The following is a 16289-nucleotide window of genomic DNA, read 5'->3' as shown; positions in this document are numbered from 1 at the left end:
CTGACAGGAAGGCCCCCAGGGTCCCGCGGGGCCGGGGTCCCTCTGATCGGTCCGTGCGGATCAGCATCCGGGTGTTTGCCCATAACGCAGGAAGGCCAGCCGAGGCCTGCTGTTCACCCAGGCAGGATCAGGAAAGGGCTGCCAGAGAGAATCCAGCGGAATCTGAACCTCAGGTAGAAAATTAATCATGTTTTGGTGTAAGTATATCCCACGTATTGCGTGGCTCATTGCCTATTGGGAGTTCAAACTTCACCGGCCGTCTGTATTTTTATTTGCTTAATCTGACAACTTTAGCTCCCCAACGCCGCACAGGCAGGCTACAAGGAGGTTAGATAAGCCGCAGGAGGCGCTGGATGGTGAGGTGACTCCTGCCCAGCTCCTCAGAGCTGGAGTGGAGGGAGGACTGCTTGGGGGAGGAGGTGCGGGAGGAGCTTCGGGGCCTCTCTTCCCCACCCCCACCCCTCCAGGTCCTGCCTGCTTCGCCCATTATTCATTTTTAGTGATGGTCACTGGGGCAGAGCGTGGGCAGGGAACACCTGGGCCTGAGGCTCCCGCAGCTGGCGGCCTCACTAATGGGGACTAGACGGTGAGTGAGGGCGGAGGGGGGGGCGGTCCCTGCCCACCAGGGGTCTGGCCTGGGGCAGGAAGTGTCCAATTTGGGGCAGGGGCAGGAAGCAGACCCCCACTGCACCCTGCCATTTCCTTTTGCGCTGAGACGGGAGACCAGGGACTGAATCTCTGGATGCTTTTACCTGATTCCACCACCACCCAGGCCAGGTCCTCCTGGGTCCCCGAGTTCCAGATGCTCAGGGGCGGGGCGGAGGGGGTGCTGCTCTGGCCCTCCTGGCCTCCTCCCACCCTCTGGTTCCCCACGTGCCTGCCTGGCCCAGTGTGGTACCCATGGGGGTTACTGAATCCTCACAGCCAAGCTACGCTGCGGAGTGGCAACCGAGGCCGGGAGAAGGGGCTGACTGGCCACCAGTGGCAGAGCTGGGACTGGAACGTAGGACCTTCTCCCACCAGAGTCGGTGCTCTTGGCCACGTCCCTTTCCCTCTTACTTCTGAGCCATCTTCCATGCTGTTCCTCTGGCCTGGGTCACTCTTTTCCCCTTCTCCTGGAAAGCTCCTATACATGCTTCAGTACCCCTTTCTCCCTGGACACCCAGGCCAGGTCAGGTGCCTCCTCTGGGTCCCCCCTGCCCTGTGCCTGTGCAACCACATTACAGCCCTGGTCAGCACGAGCTATAACTGCCTGCTCACGTGTCCGTGTCCACCACTGGACTGTGAGCCTTGGGAGGGTAGACCGGGTCCGTCTTGGTCATCGCTACGTTCCTAGTGCCCAGCACAAGGCCTAGGACACTGCAGGTGGAAGTGCTCTGGAGTTAGTCACAGGACCTTGGCTCTACCCCCATTTGCTGTGTGACCCTGGGCAAACAGCTATCCTTCTCTGAGCCTTGGTTTCCCCATCTGCAAAATGGAGTACTAGCACCTCCTTCCTAGCCTGAATCGTACAAGAGATGTTGGAACCATGCTTGGCTCCCAACAGGAGGCTCAACAAAGGTTTATCTAAACATTTAGGCAAATTAAAACCACAACGAGGGGGCTTCCCTCGTGGCGCAGTGGTGAAGAATCCGCCTGCCCATGCAGGGGACACGGGTTCGAGCCCTGGTCCGGGAAGATCCCACATGCTGCAGAGCAACTAAGCCCGTGCGCCACAACTACTGAGCCTGCGCTCTAGAACCTGCAAGCCACAACTACTGAGCCTGCGTGCCACAACTACTGAAGCCCGTCTGCCTAGAGCCCGTGCTCCGCAATAAGAGAAGCCCGTGTACCACAATGAAGAGTAGCCCCCATTCTCCGCAACTAGAGAAACCCCGCGTGCAACAACGAAGGCCCAACGCAGCCAAAAATAAATAAATAAAATAAATAAATTTAAAAAAACCAAACCACAGTGAGGTACAACTACACACCCACTGAAATGTCCCAAACCTGGAACACTGACAACATCAAACGCTGGAGAAGATGTGACGCAACAAAACTCAGGTTCATTGCTGCTGGGATGCAAAATGGTCCAGCCGCTCTGCAAGGCAGTTTGGCGGTTTCTTGCAAAATGAAACGTACTCTGACCATAGGACCCAGCACTCACCCTCCTTGGAATTCACCCAAAGGAGTGGAAAACTGACGTCCACACAGAAACCTGCACATGAATATTTATGGTGGGTTTATTCATAATTGCCAAAACTTGGAAGCAACTCAGATGTCCTTCAGCAGGTAAACGGATAAACAAAGTGTGGCACATCCAGACAATGGGAATGTTATTCAGTGCTAAAAAGAAATGAGCTATCAGGCCATGACAAGTCATGGAGGAAGCTTAAATGCATGTTACTAAGTGAAAGAAGCTGATCTGAAAAGGCTATAGACTTTGATTCCAACTACAGGACATTCTGGAAAAGGCGAAACTACAGAGACAGGAAAAGGATCAGTGGTGGCCAGGGGTGGCCGAAGGAGGCCTGAGTAGCCGGAGCACAGAGGATTTTTCGGGCAGTGAAACTACCCTGCATGATGATATAACGGTGGATACCTGTCATCACACATCTGTCCAAACCCATAGAATATACAACACCAAGTATGAACCCATATCCCAATGTTCATAGCAGCACTGTTTACAATAGCCAAGACACGGGAGCAGCCTAAATGTCCATCGACCGATAAACGGATAAAGAAGATACGGTATATACATACATACAGTGGAATACTGCTCAGCCATAAAAAAAAGAACGAAATGATGCCATTTGCAGCAACATGGATGGACCTAGAGATTATCATACTCAGTGAAGTATGTCAGACAGCAAAAGACAAATACTATATGATATCATTTATATGTGGAATCTAAAAAAATGATACAAATGAACTTACTGACAAAAGAGAAATGGATTCACAGACATGGAAAACAAACTTGTGGTTACCAAAGGGGAAAGGGGAAGAGAGATAAATTAGGAGTTTGGGATTAACAGATACACACTACTAAATATAAAACAGATAAACAACAAGGTCCTACTGTATAGCACAGGGAACTATACTCAGTATCTTGTAATAACCTATAAAGGAAAAGAATATGAAAAAGAATATATAGCTGAATCACTTTGCTGTACACTGAGACTAACACAACGTTGTAAATCAACTACACTTCAACAGAAAAAAATCATATCTTTAGATAACCAAAAAAAAAGAGTGAACCCTGATGCCAACTATGAACTCCAGTTTATAACAATGTATCAGTATTAGTTCATCAAATGTGACAAATGGAGCACATTAATATAAGACGTTAATAATAGGGGAAACGGTGCCTGCCCGCTGGGGGAGCAAGGTGCTATATGAGAACTCTGCGCTTTCTGCTTAATTTTCCTATAATCCTAAAACTGCTCTAAAAATATCAAGTTTATTACTTAAAAAAACTTTCAGGGACTTCCCTGGTGGTCTTGGTTAAGACTCCACGCTTCCACTGAAGAGGTCGTGGGTTCGATCCCTGGTTGGGGAAGTTCTGCATGCCACAGGGTGCAGCCAAAAAAAAAAAATTTTTTTTCAGGAAGGGTGTGAGTATATTGACCCACATGCACAGTGACACTCATTACAGGTTTTGCATCACATCGCTGTTTATACCAGGGAATGTGCTTTAATGCAGATAACAAACAATTCAGCCACAGGAGGGAATATTACACAGCCGTTAAAAGGCCAGAGGCACTTAATGGAAAGAAATCTGGGACCTATTGTTGGGAGGAAATCGGATGGGTTGCAAAACAGCAGGGACTGACAGTGTGATGCCATTTCTGTGAGAGGAAAGGAAAAATATACAGATGCGCTTGTTTGGGTGAGAAACACTGCAGGAAGGAGAAATAAGAAACTGGCCAGCGGGCTCTGGGGAGGCTGGGTGGCTGGTGTGTTTCCTGAACACCCTTTGGTATATTTTATACTGTGTGGCCTGAGTCTGTTTTACCTATTGAAAAAAAAAAAAAACTTGTAAAACACATTTTAAAAAGACTTCTGTGGGGACTTCCCTGGCGGTCCAGTGGTTAAGACTCCACACTTCCATTGCAGGGGGCATGGGTTCGATCCCTGGTCAGGGAACTAAGATCCCACATGCTGAGAGGCACGGCCAAAAAGTTAAAAAAAAAAAAAAAGGCTGCTGTGAAAAAAAAAAAAGGGCAAAATAAAAGCGTTTGGATGGACTTTAAAAGAAGGTGGATTCGTGGGGGGAATTTTAGGCCAGGCCATGGGTTTGCCTGCAGCTGCTCCGTTTGGGCTGAAAGCCTCCCTCGGCCCCCGGAGCGAGCCTGGCCACCCCCCGGCTCACACCTTTGTTGCTCTGCATCCGGAGTGTTCAGAGCCCGCGGGGCCCCCCGGAGGTGAGATGTTGGCCGGTCTGGGGTCAGGCCTGACTGAGCCCCTCACACCTGGGCCGACCAACCCAGCGTTCCGGGAAGGCCCTGGGAGGCGTGGCTGGCTCCGAGGAGGGACCTGTGAGTGCCAATGCGGGGCTGGGGGCCCAGCCAGACCTCTCTGGATGCCAAATCCAAGGAGGGCCAGAGTGGAGGAACGGAGGGTGGGTGACTGGAGGGGAGCTACTGGAGGCCCCCGGGCAGCCCTGTGGCTGCTGCGTGCCTCAGTTTCCCCACAGGCAGTCACTCTCTGGCCCAGGATGCTGGAGATGGCCTGTATCCCGGGCACTGGGGGTTCCCCCTGGGTTCTGAGCCCTGGATTTCGAGCCAGACAAGGTGAGAGGGGGCAAAGCTCTGCCCCCCCACTTCCAGAGCCCTGCAGCGACAACTAACCCGGCTTCGGGCTTCGAGGGTGGGGTGGTGAGGGTGGGCCGGGGCCTCACACCCCCACCAGAACCCAGGCAGGAGCCCTCGGCTCTCCCTTCCCCGAGACTCCACCCTCCAGTCTCCTCCTCGCTCGTTCTACCCTCCCCTTGGTGTGGGGACCCTGTGGCCTGGCAGTGGGTGCCCCGAGGCACTCAGGGCCCCTGCTCCCTCCTGCAGCAGCCCTTTCCGGGGTGCTCAGACGGGCCAGGACCCGAAGCGCCTGCTATGGTGGACGCAGGATGGATTCCAAGGTGTCTGCCCTGACTTGCTGTGTCCACCTGGGAACATGCCAGGCTTTGGCCCTTCCTCTCTCTGGCTGGGTTTCGCGTCACCTTGGTTTTCTCTCTCGAGCATGGTTTTGTGTAAATCACTCTTATTCATTTACATGTTTCCTCATTTTACTGTTTTTTTTTTTTTTTTTTTTTTTTTTTTTTACTGTTTTACTATTTCTTCCTCCAGACCAAAGGCCGAGTTCCAGGAAGGCGGGGGCCTCGCCGGTCTTGCTGGCTGATGGGATCCCAGGCCCGAGTCTCCGCCTGACACACGTAGGTGCTTGGTAAACACTTGTAAGTCTTGCCTTCGAGACCCTCACAACACGGATGGTTCCTACCTGTCCCTGCCTCCCCCCACCCCACAGCAGCCATCATCTTTGGGGGTGAAGTGAGTGGGACCCCGCCCAGAGCAGGGCTGGGCCACGTATTTACAGAGCCCTGCTGTGTTCCTAGGCTGGGTGCTGACATAACAACCAGGATATGTCCCATGCTCCACTAAACAGTACACAGCAGGATGATGGGGGATTTGGAAGCTGGTAAGTGTGATGGACAAAAAGAGAAGAGGGTAAACGGCGTGTGGGGCGCTGCGGGCTGGGCGGGGAACCATTTCAGTGGCGTGTCAGGGAGGCTTCAATGAGGAGGTGACATTTGAACTGAGAACTGAAGGAGGTGAGTTGGCGAGTTGCAGGGGACATCTGCGGGGAGAGAGGTCCAGGCAGACGTCACAGCCCGTGCAAAGGCCCTGGGGCAGGACCGTGCCTGGCGTGTTGGAGGAACAGTGAGGAGGCCCGTGTGTCTGGAGCAGAGTGAGCGAGGGGGAGAGAGGGAGGAGGGGAGGGCAGGGAGGGGACGGGGCAGGTCGTGCAGGGCCTTGTGGGCCGCGGGGAGGACTTGGGCTTTTACCCCCAGGGAGGTGGGAGCCCTGGAGGGCTGTGGGCAGAGTGGGGACATGACCTGACTCTGGTGCTGCCACTAGCTGTTGTGGGGAGGACAGACTGGGGGCGAGGGTGGAGCCGGAGACCAGGATGGGGGTGAGTACCCGGGTCCAGGTGGTGCTGATGGAGGCCGGACCCGGGTGGGAGCTGCGGAGGGAGTGAGATGTGGGCAGACCCAGGATGGGCTCTGAAGGCAGAAGGGTGTGAAAAGGGGTGAGAGGGCAGAGGACCAGCCTGCAGGTCCAGCAGGGGCAAACGGCAGGCCTGTGGGGCCTCCTCGAAAGCGTTGTGTGTCCTCCAGCCCACGTCCAACATAACTTTTTACAGGAATTTGTGACAGTATAATTTTGCTTTTAAGATCACTTGGCCGCGAGAACACCTCCCTTGTCCCACTGGGCTGCTTTTGTTCCTGCCACGGCGACCACACGGGAAGTCTTTCAGAGACAGTCTATAATGCTCTTTGCCAACAATAGCTATAATAATAAAAGAACTAACACTGGGGACTTCCCTGGTGGTCCAGTGGTTAAGACTCTGCACTTCCAATGCAGGGGGTGCAGGTTTGATCCCTGGTCGGGGAACTAAGATCCCGCATGCCGTGCTGTGAGGCCAAAAGAATAAATAAAATAAAATAAAGAACTAACACTGAGTGCCTGCTGTGAGCCGGGCCCTGTGACGTCACCTCTTGGCACCTCAGTTTCCTCATCTGTAAAACAGGACTAATGTGAAGAGCTCACTCCCGGGGCTGTTGTCAGGATTCAACAAGCCCACAAAATGACAGCAACATCACCATCGACAAATGGGCCCTGCTGGCAGGTGGCAAGGGCTCAAAGGGTTTTCTCCTTTTGTCTTACTTAGATGGCTCACATTTTCTCGGCTTGCAAAGAGCTCAGAGACCCGGCCCGGCCTGGAGGGCTGGGTCAGTCCTTGCAGCTTTGTCCCCACTGGCAAGTGTCCCCAGGGCTAGGGTCCTCGGGGAGGGAGCGCCCCACCACTGCCCCCAGGCCTGTATCGCTCACCTGCTGTGCCCTCTCCCAGGCCTTTGATCTTGCTCTGTCCTCTGCCTGGGACACCCTTCCCCTTTGTGCACATCTGGAAAGACCTCTTCATGCCCAGGTCCTCCCTTCTCTGCCTCATCCAGGAAGCCCTCTTATTGCCCCCTCCCTTCGCTAGTCCAGACTGTCTGGGGCTGGGGGTGGCTTCGTCGAGGCGGGGGATGAGTGTCTCTGGAAAGGTCCTCCACTGCCCCACGTGGGGGCTGCTGTGGCAGGACGTGGGGTTCCAGGTCGAGGAGGAGGGGAACTGGATCCGCTGGACAGGGGCCGTGCCCCGGGGCCCGTGTGTGGGGCGATGCGGGCCCCTCACAGCCTAGTACATAACGGCTGAGGGGTCTGGGGCTGCCTGGAGCCCGGGGAGCAGCTGCTCCCTCCTGCCCCATGCTGGGGGGGCCGGGGCCGTTGCTGGGGGCACTGCTCCAACGCTGGCCGCCGGCCCGCAAAGGGCTGGGTGGGCGGCAGCGCGGCCCTGGCCTGAGCTAGAGGGGAAAACCGAGGCCTGGAGGTGGGCTGGGGCTGGCTGGCCGTGAATGAGCTCTTCCTCCGCTCCGTGGGCCCTTGGACCCGGCACAGGGTTTGGCCGTCAGGACAGTGGGGGCTGAGGAAGGGTGTAGGGGGGAGGGGGGGCCTGGGTAGATCTGGTTCTGGAAGCTACTGCTGTGAGAGGGCTGGGAAGTGACCAGCTGCGGGGCCTTGAACAGGTCCTCCCGGCTCCAGCCCTTGGTGGCCCCGATGACGATCACAGGCCCTATTTACGGTGACGACGGGGCCACGCTACCAACTCGCCACCAACTCAGAGAACCTGTCGCCCCTGCTGCCCCGGGGCGGGACAGGCGGGAAGCCGTGAAAGGAGGGAGAGGCAGGCAGCAGGGATGGAACTTGACTTCTCCGCGGTCGGGGCAGGGCCACGGTGCCGGGGACCCGGGGTGGACGGAGCATGGTGGGCTCCGTCCCCTGCCAGCCACCGCAGGGACAGACCAGGCTGGTGCAGGAGCAGGGGACCCCGGCCGCCGCCTAGAGGGCAGGGAAAGGGCGCTTCCATGGGGTGTAGCTATTTTCCCTCTTCAGGGAACATCTCTGAGGGAGGGACCCGGTCATCCCCACTTCCCAGGTGGGGAAACGGAAGACAGAGCCAGGAAAGAACCAAACGTTGGGTTTCGAACGCAGGTCTGGGAGCCCAGAGCCCTCTTGGGCCCTCCCCTCCCAGTCCATGGGCCGGTGGGGCATCTCCACCCTCTCTCAAAGACCCCCAAGTCCAGGCTCGGGTAGCTAGGCCTGGACGCGACCCCGAGCCGGTGGCCGGTCCCAGGCCGCATGTGGACGCTGGCGCCCACTCCCTGGAGGGCATGCTGGACGAGAGGCTGTGTCAGCGTGGAGTGGCTCAGTGTGGCAGGTGGGGAGGCTGAGGGGCCTGGGCTGGGAGGGACCTGAATGGTTGTATGGCGACTGGGGGCATAAGGAAATGGCGGTGAGGCCAGCCCAGCCAACGGCCGTGGGGCTGGGGCCCTGTGCTCTGCTTAACACCCGGATGAGTTATTAGCTGGGGTGGACAAAGGAGGAAAGCAAGGCTCCAAGCTTGGCTTTCAACCACATCCAGGCCCCCAAGAGAGGAGGAAGAGGAAGGAGGAAGGGGAAGGAGGGACGGGCCACACACCAGGGAGGGGGTGCGTGAGGGCTGCGACCAGCCTGGCCTGCTCCTGCCGCCCCCGGGCCACCTGCAGCGCCCAGACCCCTGCCAGGACCTGACCCCACCCTCACCCGACCCTGCTCCCTAGGGTGGGGCCCGGAGAGCCCTAATTTATGGCCCATCGAGGTATGCTGGAACATGCCGGGCCTTCCTTTCTGGCTTCCAGGAAGAACTGAGCCAGTTGTGCAGAAAGCCCGGGGCCAGGCCGTGCCAGCATTCCGGAGCCACCTAAATCACCAGGCCTGACAGGCAGCAGCGGGCGGGGACCTCGAGTCCCTCTTCTCGTTGTTGCCGTGGGCGCCTGCCCTGAGGGCTCCCGGTGGCCTGTCACCCACCTGTCGGACGGGGACAAGGCTCCGGGGCCAGGCCGTCCAGGGCTCTCTGCTCCAACACCCAGGAATTTGGAAGCAGGCCGTGCATGGGGCCTGCGTGTGTTTTCCACATGCTGTTGGCTTTGGGGGGAGGCCCAGAGAGGGGCCTGCAGGGGGGGCCGTAGGAAGGGCTGTGGGCAGCAGGGCCCAGTTCCGCCCCCCCCGCCCCCCATGGGCTCCCGCCCGCCAAGAGAACAGGCCGAGGCCCGCGGGCCCCTGCCCGACGCCTGCTCCCTCCTCCGGGCCCGTCAGGCACAGACCCAGATGCCGTATCTCCTGCCGCTTCCTCACTCCTCCAGCATCCGCCCTGCGGCCCTCACCAGCGCTGGCCTGTCACCCAGCCCTCCCCAGACAGGGCTGCACCCCAGAGAACAACAGAGCAGGGGAAACTCACACAGACATACACACAATTTATTATTTTTAGACGAATTTCAACCTGCCCAAAGTCCCAGGAGGCAGCAGGGCTCACACCTTGGGCTCTGCAAACACCTTCCAGCCCTCCAGCTGGCCCATCTTGACCAGGGCGGCCGTAATGCCCATGTACGCACAGGCGGCAGCTCCAATCCCGTAGCTGTGGGCTGTGAGAGCGGGGAGGCTGGCGTCAGGCACACGCGCAGGTGGCTCACCCATGCCCACCCGGGGCGCCGGCAGTGACCGCGAGAGGACGGCCCCCACTCCAAGCTCGGGTGGCTGGGACGAGCCCCCAGGCCCCCGGCCTTTGAAGACGGACGTGGAAACTGAGGCAGGGATGAGGGATGAGGGAGGCAGCAGTCCAGGCTGCTGGGTCTGGGGGCGGGAGGGGACGGATGGCGTGTTGGTGGGTCTCAGCTCGTGTCCTGGCTGAGCCTACCCTGTGGTCCGGGGAGCGGAGAACACAAGACGCCTGTGGCCTGAGAGTGGCCGCAGGGAGGGGGTCTGCCTGCTGGGCGCAGGGCTCACACCCCCATCGCAGGCTCAGGGGCGCTGGTCAAACCTAGACCCCAGCCAAGGTCTCGAAGCGAAGGCCAGGAGGGCGCGGGCCTTCTTCCTCGGCATCCTCCCTCTCTGCCCAGCTGGAACCGTCCACGGAGCACTCCCGGGCTGCTGGGCCCCAGGCCCAGCGGTTTATCTGCGTGTGGCCTCCGCCTGCCGCGCGCCCCGCCCCGCCCAGGCGAGAAGAGCCGTCTGCTTCCTATTCCAGGCGGCTCCACTGTGCAAGGCTGGCCTGGGGCCCGGCCCGCCTCCCACTAGGGAAGCATCCTAACTCCTGCTTCCCGGGTGCCCTCGGGCCACCTCATGCCCCCTCGGAGCCTCAGTCCCTGCATCTGTAAAGTGGGGATGGTGAGAGCGGCTCCCCTGCAGGGCCCTGGGTGCTGGGAGAGGGGCGGCAGCTCCAAGGCCAGCCCCACCTACTCCGTGCGTGCTCAGGGGCCGGCGGGGGAGACAGGCGGCGACCTCGTGTTCTCTGACAAGACGCGGCAGACAGAGGAGAGAGATATGAAGCGAGGGCGGGTGGGGGCCAGGATCACATGCCTTGGATCGTACGTGGGGGGTTAGAACAGCGAGAGGGGCCGCCGTGCTGACATCTGGGGGAAGGGTGTTCAGGCAGAGGGCACAGCCCATGCCGAGGCCCTGGGGCAGGACCGTGCCTGGTGTGCAGGGGGCACAGCAAGGAGGCCACGGGGCTGGAGCAGAGCGAGCGAGGCGGCGAGGGCAGGGAGGGGACGGGTACAGTCCGCGCGCGGGGCCTCGGGGGCCATGCCAAGTGTCACAGGCAGCCACGGGAAGGCGAGAGGGTGTGGCGAGGTGGGCGCGCGGTAGCTGTCTGGGCAGCAGCGGCTGAAACCACTGCTACGCTAGCCGGTGGCCAAGATTCAAAGGTGCTGGGAGCTCTCAGGGCAACAGCCGGCTCCGCAGCTGGACACGCGTTCTGCCTGCCCGCCGCCCCCACCGGGCCCAGGCCCAGGAGACAAGAGAGGGAGGAGGGGTGGCAGAGGTCAGGGGCGCGGGCTCACTCACTGCGCGCTCCCAGGGTCAAGCCTCCGGCGCAGCCTCCGAGGAAGTAGTTGAGAGGGTCGTCAGGCTTCTCGCGGACCTGGGCACTGATGCAGGAGGTGAGGCCGAATATGGCACCGATGGCGGCTGTAGGGGCGGAGGGGAGGGATGGGCCCTGAGTCTGAGTCAGGGGCCCAGACCAGCGCCGGGAGGGCCCCCGAAGGAGAAGCCCAGTCGCCGGGCGGGCTCGCTCGCTCACCTGCGGTAAACGTGTACCGCCCTGTCCTCGCCACTCCGTCCAGGAAGGAGGACGGGGTCTGGAGCGCCACGCTGTAGGCGGAGACAACGAGGCCTGTGGGCAGAGAGGGCGGGGAGGGAGTCAGACCCGGGCCCTGGCTGGGGGCAGGCCCCTCCGCATCCCACAGTGACTGCTCCCTTCGTGCTCACGGCAGCCACCAAGGCGGCTCCTGGCGCCACTGCTTGGCCCAGGAGGGGCGGTTTCAGGGCTCACCCGGGGTCCCACAGTCGATGAGCTGGGGCCCAAACCTGGCTCCGAGTCCTGGGCTCTCACCCGCCCCCTCCAGCCCCCAGGCATCCCCCCACCAAGGCCTGTAGAGTGCCACCTGCATCCCCCTGCCCTCGCTGGCCCCCCGCAGGGCACCAGCCCAGCACACGGCCTCCGCAAGGATGGGCTGGGGCCTTGGTGGCCTTGGTGGCTGCGCCGGCACCCTGGCCCTGCTCCCCACTCCCATGCCAGGCTCCATCCTCCCGCAGGGCCCAGGGTTCCTTAGCAGAGGCTTGGAGGCTCGCTCCAGGGCCACCACGCCTCTTCCTCGCCACCTCCGGGCCCGTCCCTCGCCCCTGGCTGGCTCAACCTTGCTACTCTCGTCAGCTCTTACATCTCTGCCACCGCCCCGGCTGCCCTGCCCCTGACGTTGGCTTTTACGTGTGAGGGGCCCTGGTGGGGTCCAGGCCTGGAGCCAAGTGCCAGGTGGGCGGCCAGGCCCAAGGTTCTAGCCTGGGGCATCCTGAGGGAACGCTGACCTGGGCCGTGTGTGGGCCTGGGGTAAGGCTGGGGCAGCCTCAGGCAGCCTCCCCAGCCAGACCCTCTTCGGTGGACATTAGACCAAAGCCCAGCTGGCTGGCTCCAACACGGGGCTCCCCACCCTCCAGCTGACCCTGCTCGGGGCAGACAATGCACCCCTCCTCTCCCGACAGACCACCAGGGTGAGCAGGCCGCCAGCACAGACCTCCTGGGGCCAGCCCACCCCAGACAAAACACAACTGCCACCTGCAGGGCGGCAAGGGCACCCACCGCCCCATTCACCCTCCTCGGGGCCCAATAGGCTCAGTCCCCTCTGATCCGTCGCTTCGTGGTGGGGCGGGGGGGTGTCCTCAGAAAGGCAGAGCGACTTGCCCGATGCCACCTGGCAGAGCAGCCTGGAAGCCAGAAGGGTCTGACCCAAAGGCCAAGCGCCACCTTCACCGATGCCCCAGGGATGTGGGCCCCGCCAGGTCCCCAAGCCTGCAGCTTCTGGAGACCTCACAGCTTGCGTGCAGCCCTCACGTGACCTTCCTGGCTGAGCAGCGTTCCCCCCCAGCCCTGGCTGGGGTTCAGCTCACCAGAGCTGTGGGGAACTTTTCACACTGCACAGCGGGGGTAACCTTGAGAGCAACCCCGAGGAGGGCCAAGACGGCCACCCCACTTCCCAGACAGGGAAACTGAGCCCCAGGGACGACAGGAAAAGAGCCACATATACAGAAGGCTCCCTCACGCAAAGCGCCCGCCTGGGGACTCTCCAGATCGAATCCCTCCTGATCCCACGATGAACCCTAGTGTCCCTGCTCCCCTCAGAGCGGCTGAAGGCTGGGAAGGGGGGAGGGGGCCGGAGTCTGGGGCTCCCCCAAGCCTGCACGGCCTGCCCTGGCCCAACAAACCCCCTTCCTCAGTCATTCTGTCACACGTCCCCACCCCCAAACCCCACCTTGTAAAGAGGCTGAATCAGAGGGGGCTCCCCATCCTGCCTGGGACCTGGGGAGGCATGATCTCCAGAGCTGGGCCAGGAACGAGGAGTTATGACCCCCTGCAGAAGAACCACTGACAAGATTCAGTGACGGTTCCCAAACCCAGTCAGGCAGTGAGTCCTGGCGGGGGAACCTGATCGGCCCCACCCCCAGTTGCCTGCGGTCCTGGCTGAGGGACGCCCAGTTCACAGGCCACGTGGGACACAGAGTGCCCCACAATCCCAAGACCCCTCAGAAGTCCTTTACCTGTGAGCGGATGACCTGGAAGGCGCCGGACTACCCCAGGGTCAAGGACCGGCCCCCTCCGCCCAGCAATCATTCAGCAGGTGATGGGCCAGCCCGCCCCCCCGGGAGCCCACCTCCACTCGAGAGTCTCTACTGACTCGGCCCCTTCCACAGGCTCCCGTCACCCCCTCAAAAGGCCCCTCCCCAGCCCCTCCGCCTGCCCCTAGTTCCCCCTCAGCCTCCTGAAGTGACCGCCTGACACGGTGCACGTTCATTCATTCACAGACTGTAACTGTGGGCCCGCATACATTCATTCACTCATTTACTGTGTACCTTCCCTCACTCATTAATTCATTCACAAGTCACTCATTCATTCATTCCTAGTTACTGCCCTGCCTTCCTCCCTTCCTTCCCTCACTCATTTGTTCCTCCGGTTACTGTGTTCCCACAGGCCGCTGGGCTGGGCTAGAGCCTGGCTCCCTGCCCTCCAGGGGCTCAACATCCCAGGGAAGCCAAGCGTGAAACGAGTTCCCTGGGTGGAGGGCTGAGGGGCGGCAGGGATGGAAGGAGCGGGGAGGTGAGGGAGGATCCAGGAGCACGTTTAACCAGGTCCTGAGTGTTGAGTGGAGTTGGCCAGTGAGAAAATGCGGGCGGGCAGAGTGAGTGACACACGCACACAGCGACGCCCTCGAAGACCCCTGGGGCCCCTGCAGGCCTCCTGGAAGCCAGTGACCACCCCCAAAACTGAGTCTCTCCACGACCACCCGACATAGTGCCTCTGTCAAAGGTTTCCACCTACACCCCCTCAAACACCCTCCAACAAGCCCCCTCCAGGCTCCGTTCAAGCAGACGCCACAAAACCCATCCCCTGGGGCTCCCCCTTCAGCCTTCCTGAAGACTCTTCATGAGGACCCTGGAGGCGCATTCCTTGCCCCAGTCACCCCCAGGAGCAGACCGGGATTTGCAGCCCGGCTCCCAAAGACCCCCGGGCAGTTCATCCACCTCTCTAAAATGAAGATGATAATGGTGCCTCTAACTAAATATGCAGAAAATGGTAGCGATGACTAGGTCCTAATGCAAAGCCTCTCAGTGCAGACTCAAATTCTGCCAGGCCCTGTTGTAGGAGCTGGAGATACAGAGGTGGCCCCCAAACCCATCATACCTATGTCTCACACTGAGATTGGGAAGGAGACTAGAAGAGGTGAGACTCCAGGGTCTCACCTGCAGGGGGCTGCCAGGGCTGTGGTTCCCTCAGATTCCCCCAAGGCTTACCCTTATGGTAGCTGCTGAGTCACTTCATTTAGCATCTCCGCAGCGCCCCTAACACCCCTCTGGTGGCCCCCAATAAAAGTTTCAGATGTCTCTGACCACCCAGTTCTCCTGGATCCTACAAAGACCTCATCCCACTCCAGAACCTTCTCAAACTTCTGCCTTCAGACACCTCAGTAATAACCCACGATCCTCCCAAATTATCTCGAAGACACTCAGTTGTAGTCTCGGAACCTTTGACCAGCTTCTTTGACCCCGATAATGGCCCCGTCCCACTCCACCACTTCCCACTCCATCACTTTCCCAGAGCCTGGTGAGCGTTTCAACAATAACCTCAAAATGCCAGCACCCAGGGATTTTGACGACCCCAGTGACCAGCTTGTCCCATATACCACGACCTCCCAGGGCCCTCCAACCCTGTCACACCCATCCCCCCACAACGTCTATCTCACACCAGCGGTCCCCATGGCCGGCTCAGACACCCCGACGATGGTCACGTACCACTCCGCGAGATTCCCAGCCCCCATGGGACCCCCTCGGACTGCTCCCAGTGACCCTATGACCTCTCTGCGCCCTGTGAGTTAGTCCGACACCCCCACAAAGTCTATCTTGTTCGAGAGCCCCCAGCGTCCCAAGGCCGCCCCAGACACCCTGACGATGACCACTGCCACCCCGCGAGATCCTCAGCCCCTCCAGGACGCCCTCGGACAGCCCCCAGTGACCCGATGGCCTCCCTGCGCCCTCCGCCCTGGGGACCCGACCGGCGCTCACCAGTGGCACCACCGATACTGGTGGTGGCGTAGGTCTTGCGGTGGCACTCGGTACCTTCGGGGATGTCCCAGTACTGGTGAAGAAGCCTCTTAGCCATGACGGAACACCCCGGGCCCCGCACCGCAAGACGCCCCAGCTCCCAGCGCCCAAGGGCGGACGCCACTGACTCCCGCGAGACTTCCTGGGCGGCGCGCTCAGCCTCTCTTCCGGGCGGGACGGCAACAAGCGAGCAACTTTATTGAGCGCCGCGGACGTGGACACGGGTCGCGCTCAAGCGCTGGAATGGGGACTGGCGTAAAGGAAGAGCGCGCGCAGCGCTGGCCGATTTCTGGAGGGGGAAACTGAAGTCGACCAGGATCAGTGAAGGCAGATGTCGCTAGTTCAGTTCAGATGGTCCTGGGTCAGGAATGGTTTGACTCCCGGAGGTGGGGCCTAACTAGGGGTGGGACTATCAAAGGTACTAGGCCTATCCACATGCACAAACGAGACCGCGGGGCCGTACTCCACTTGATAGGAGAGAGACGTCACTATGGGGCGGGACGTGGCGGGATGTGGCCACTCCCAGCGCCAGAATCTGTGGGGAGGCTTGGTCACGCCCAGTGGCCAGTCTTAAGCCGGAGTCCGAACAGCGTGCGACTATTTGGGGGCGTGGTCAGGTTCAGGGGCTTAACGCGAAAGTGTCCAATCCCAGTGCTCGGATTCTTAGCGCGATGTGGTCTGTGCCCAGTTTGTGGCTAGTCCAACCCCTGGGCGGGATGAAGAATGCTCTAGTCTTGGGGCGTGGCCAGAGCCCAAACATAACCTGAAGGGCACTTGACCAATCCGGAGCTGTACGATTGCCTCAGG

The 16289-nt window shown here is 60.0% G+C and overlaps 1 protein-coding gene and 1 long non-coding RNA gene across 3 annotated transcripts; one reads left to right on the top strand and one right to left on the bottom strand.

The window, feature by feature from the left end:
- Positions 1 to 543: 543 nt before the first annotated feature.
- LOC132364109 (uncharacterized) lies at positions 544 to 6669 on the top strand. Of its 2 annotated transcripts, none has more exons than XR_009502699.1 (4): positions 544 to 586; positions 5322 to 5407; positions 5588 to 5670; positions 6428 to 6669. It is a non-coding gene; the product is annotated as an uncharacterized LOC132364109 (long non-coding RNA). The 2 variants fall into 2 exon arrangements; XR_009502698.1 differs by lacking the exon at positions 544 to 586 and adding an exon at positions 4606 to 4772.
- A 2905-nt stretch (positions 6670 to 9574) lies between these two features.
- NDUFA11 (NADH:ubiquinone oxidoreductase subunit A11) lies at positions 9575 to 15846 on the bottom strand. Its single transcript, XM_059919874.1, has 4 exons — positions 15444 to 15846; positions 11413 to 11505; positions 11178 to 11300; positions 9575 to 9757 (listed from the first exon to the last, which is right to left on the bottom strand). Exons 1-4 carry the CDS (start codon positions 15538 to 15540, stop codon positions 9645 to 9647), a joined length of 426 nt encoding a protein of 141 aa, XP_059775857.1. The 5' UTR covers positions 15541 to 15846; the 3' UTR covers positions 9575 to 9644.
- Positions 15847 to 16289: the final 443 nt, after the last annotated feature.

The sequence above is a fragment of the Balaenoptera ricei genome, chromosome 3 (genome assembly GCF_028023285.1).
Source record: "Balaenoptera ricei isolate mBalRic1 chromosome 3, mBalRic1.hap2, whole genome shotgun sequence".
In the NCBI taxonomy this organism is placed as follows: domain Eukaryota; kingdom Metazoa; phylum Chordata; class Mammalia; order Artiodactyla; family Balaenopteridae; genus Balaenoptera; species Balaenoptera ricei.
Note: the sequence above shows the minus strand (reverse complement) of the source record. Positions and strands in the feature narration are given on the sequence as shown.

Excerpts from the sequence above, each read along its gene's own strand:
- NDUFA11 (XM_059919874.1), bottom strand. The coding sequence starts at position 15,540 with ATGGCTAAGAGGCTTCTTCACCAGTACTGGGACATCCCCGAAGGTACC. Across the intron at positions 11,301-11,412 it reads GCGGTACACGTTTACCGCAG|CCGCCATCGGTGCCATATTC; the intron begins GTGAGCGAGCGA and ends CCGCCCCTACAG. Across the intron at positions 9,758-11,177 it reads CTTGACCCTGGGAGCGCGCA|CCCACAGCTACGGGATTGGA; the intron begins GTGAGTGAGCCC and ends CCGCTCTCACAG.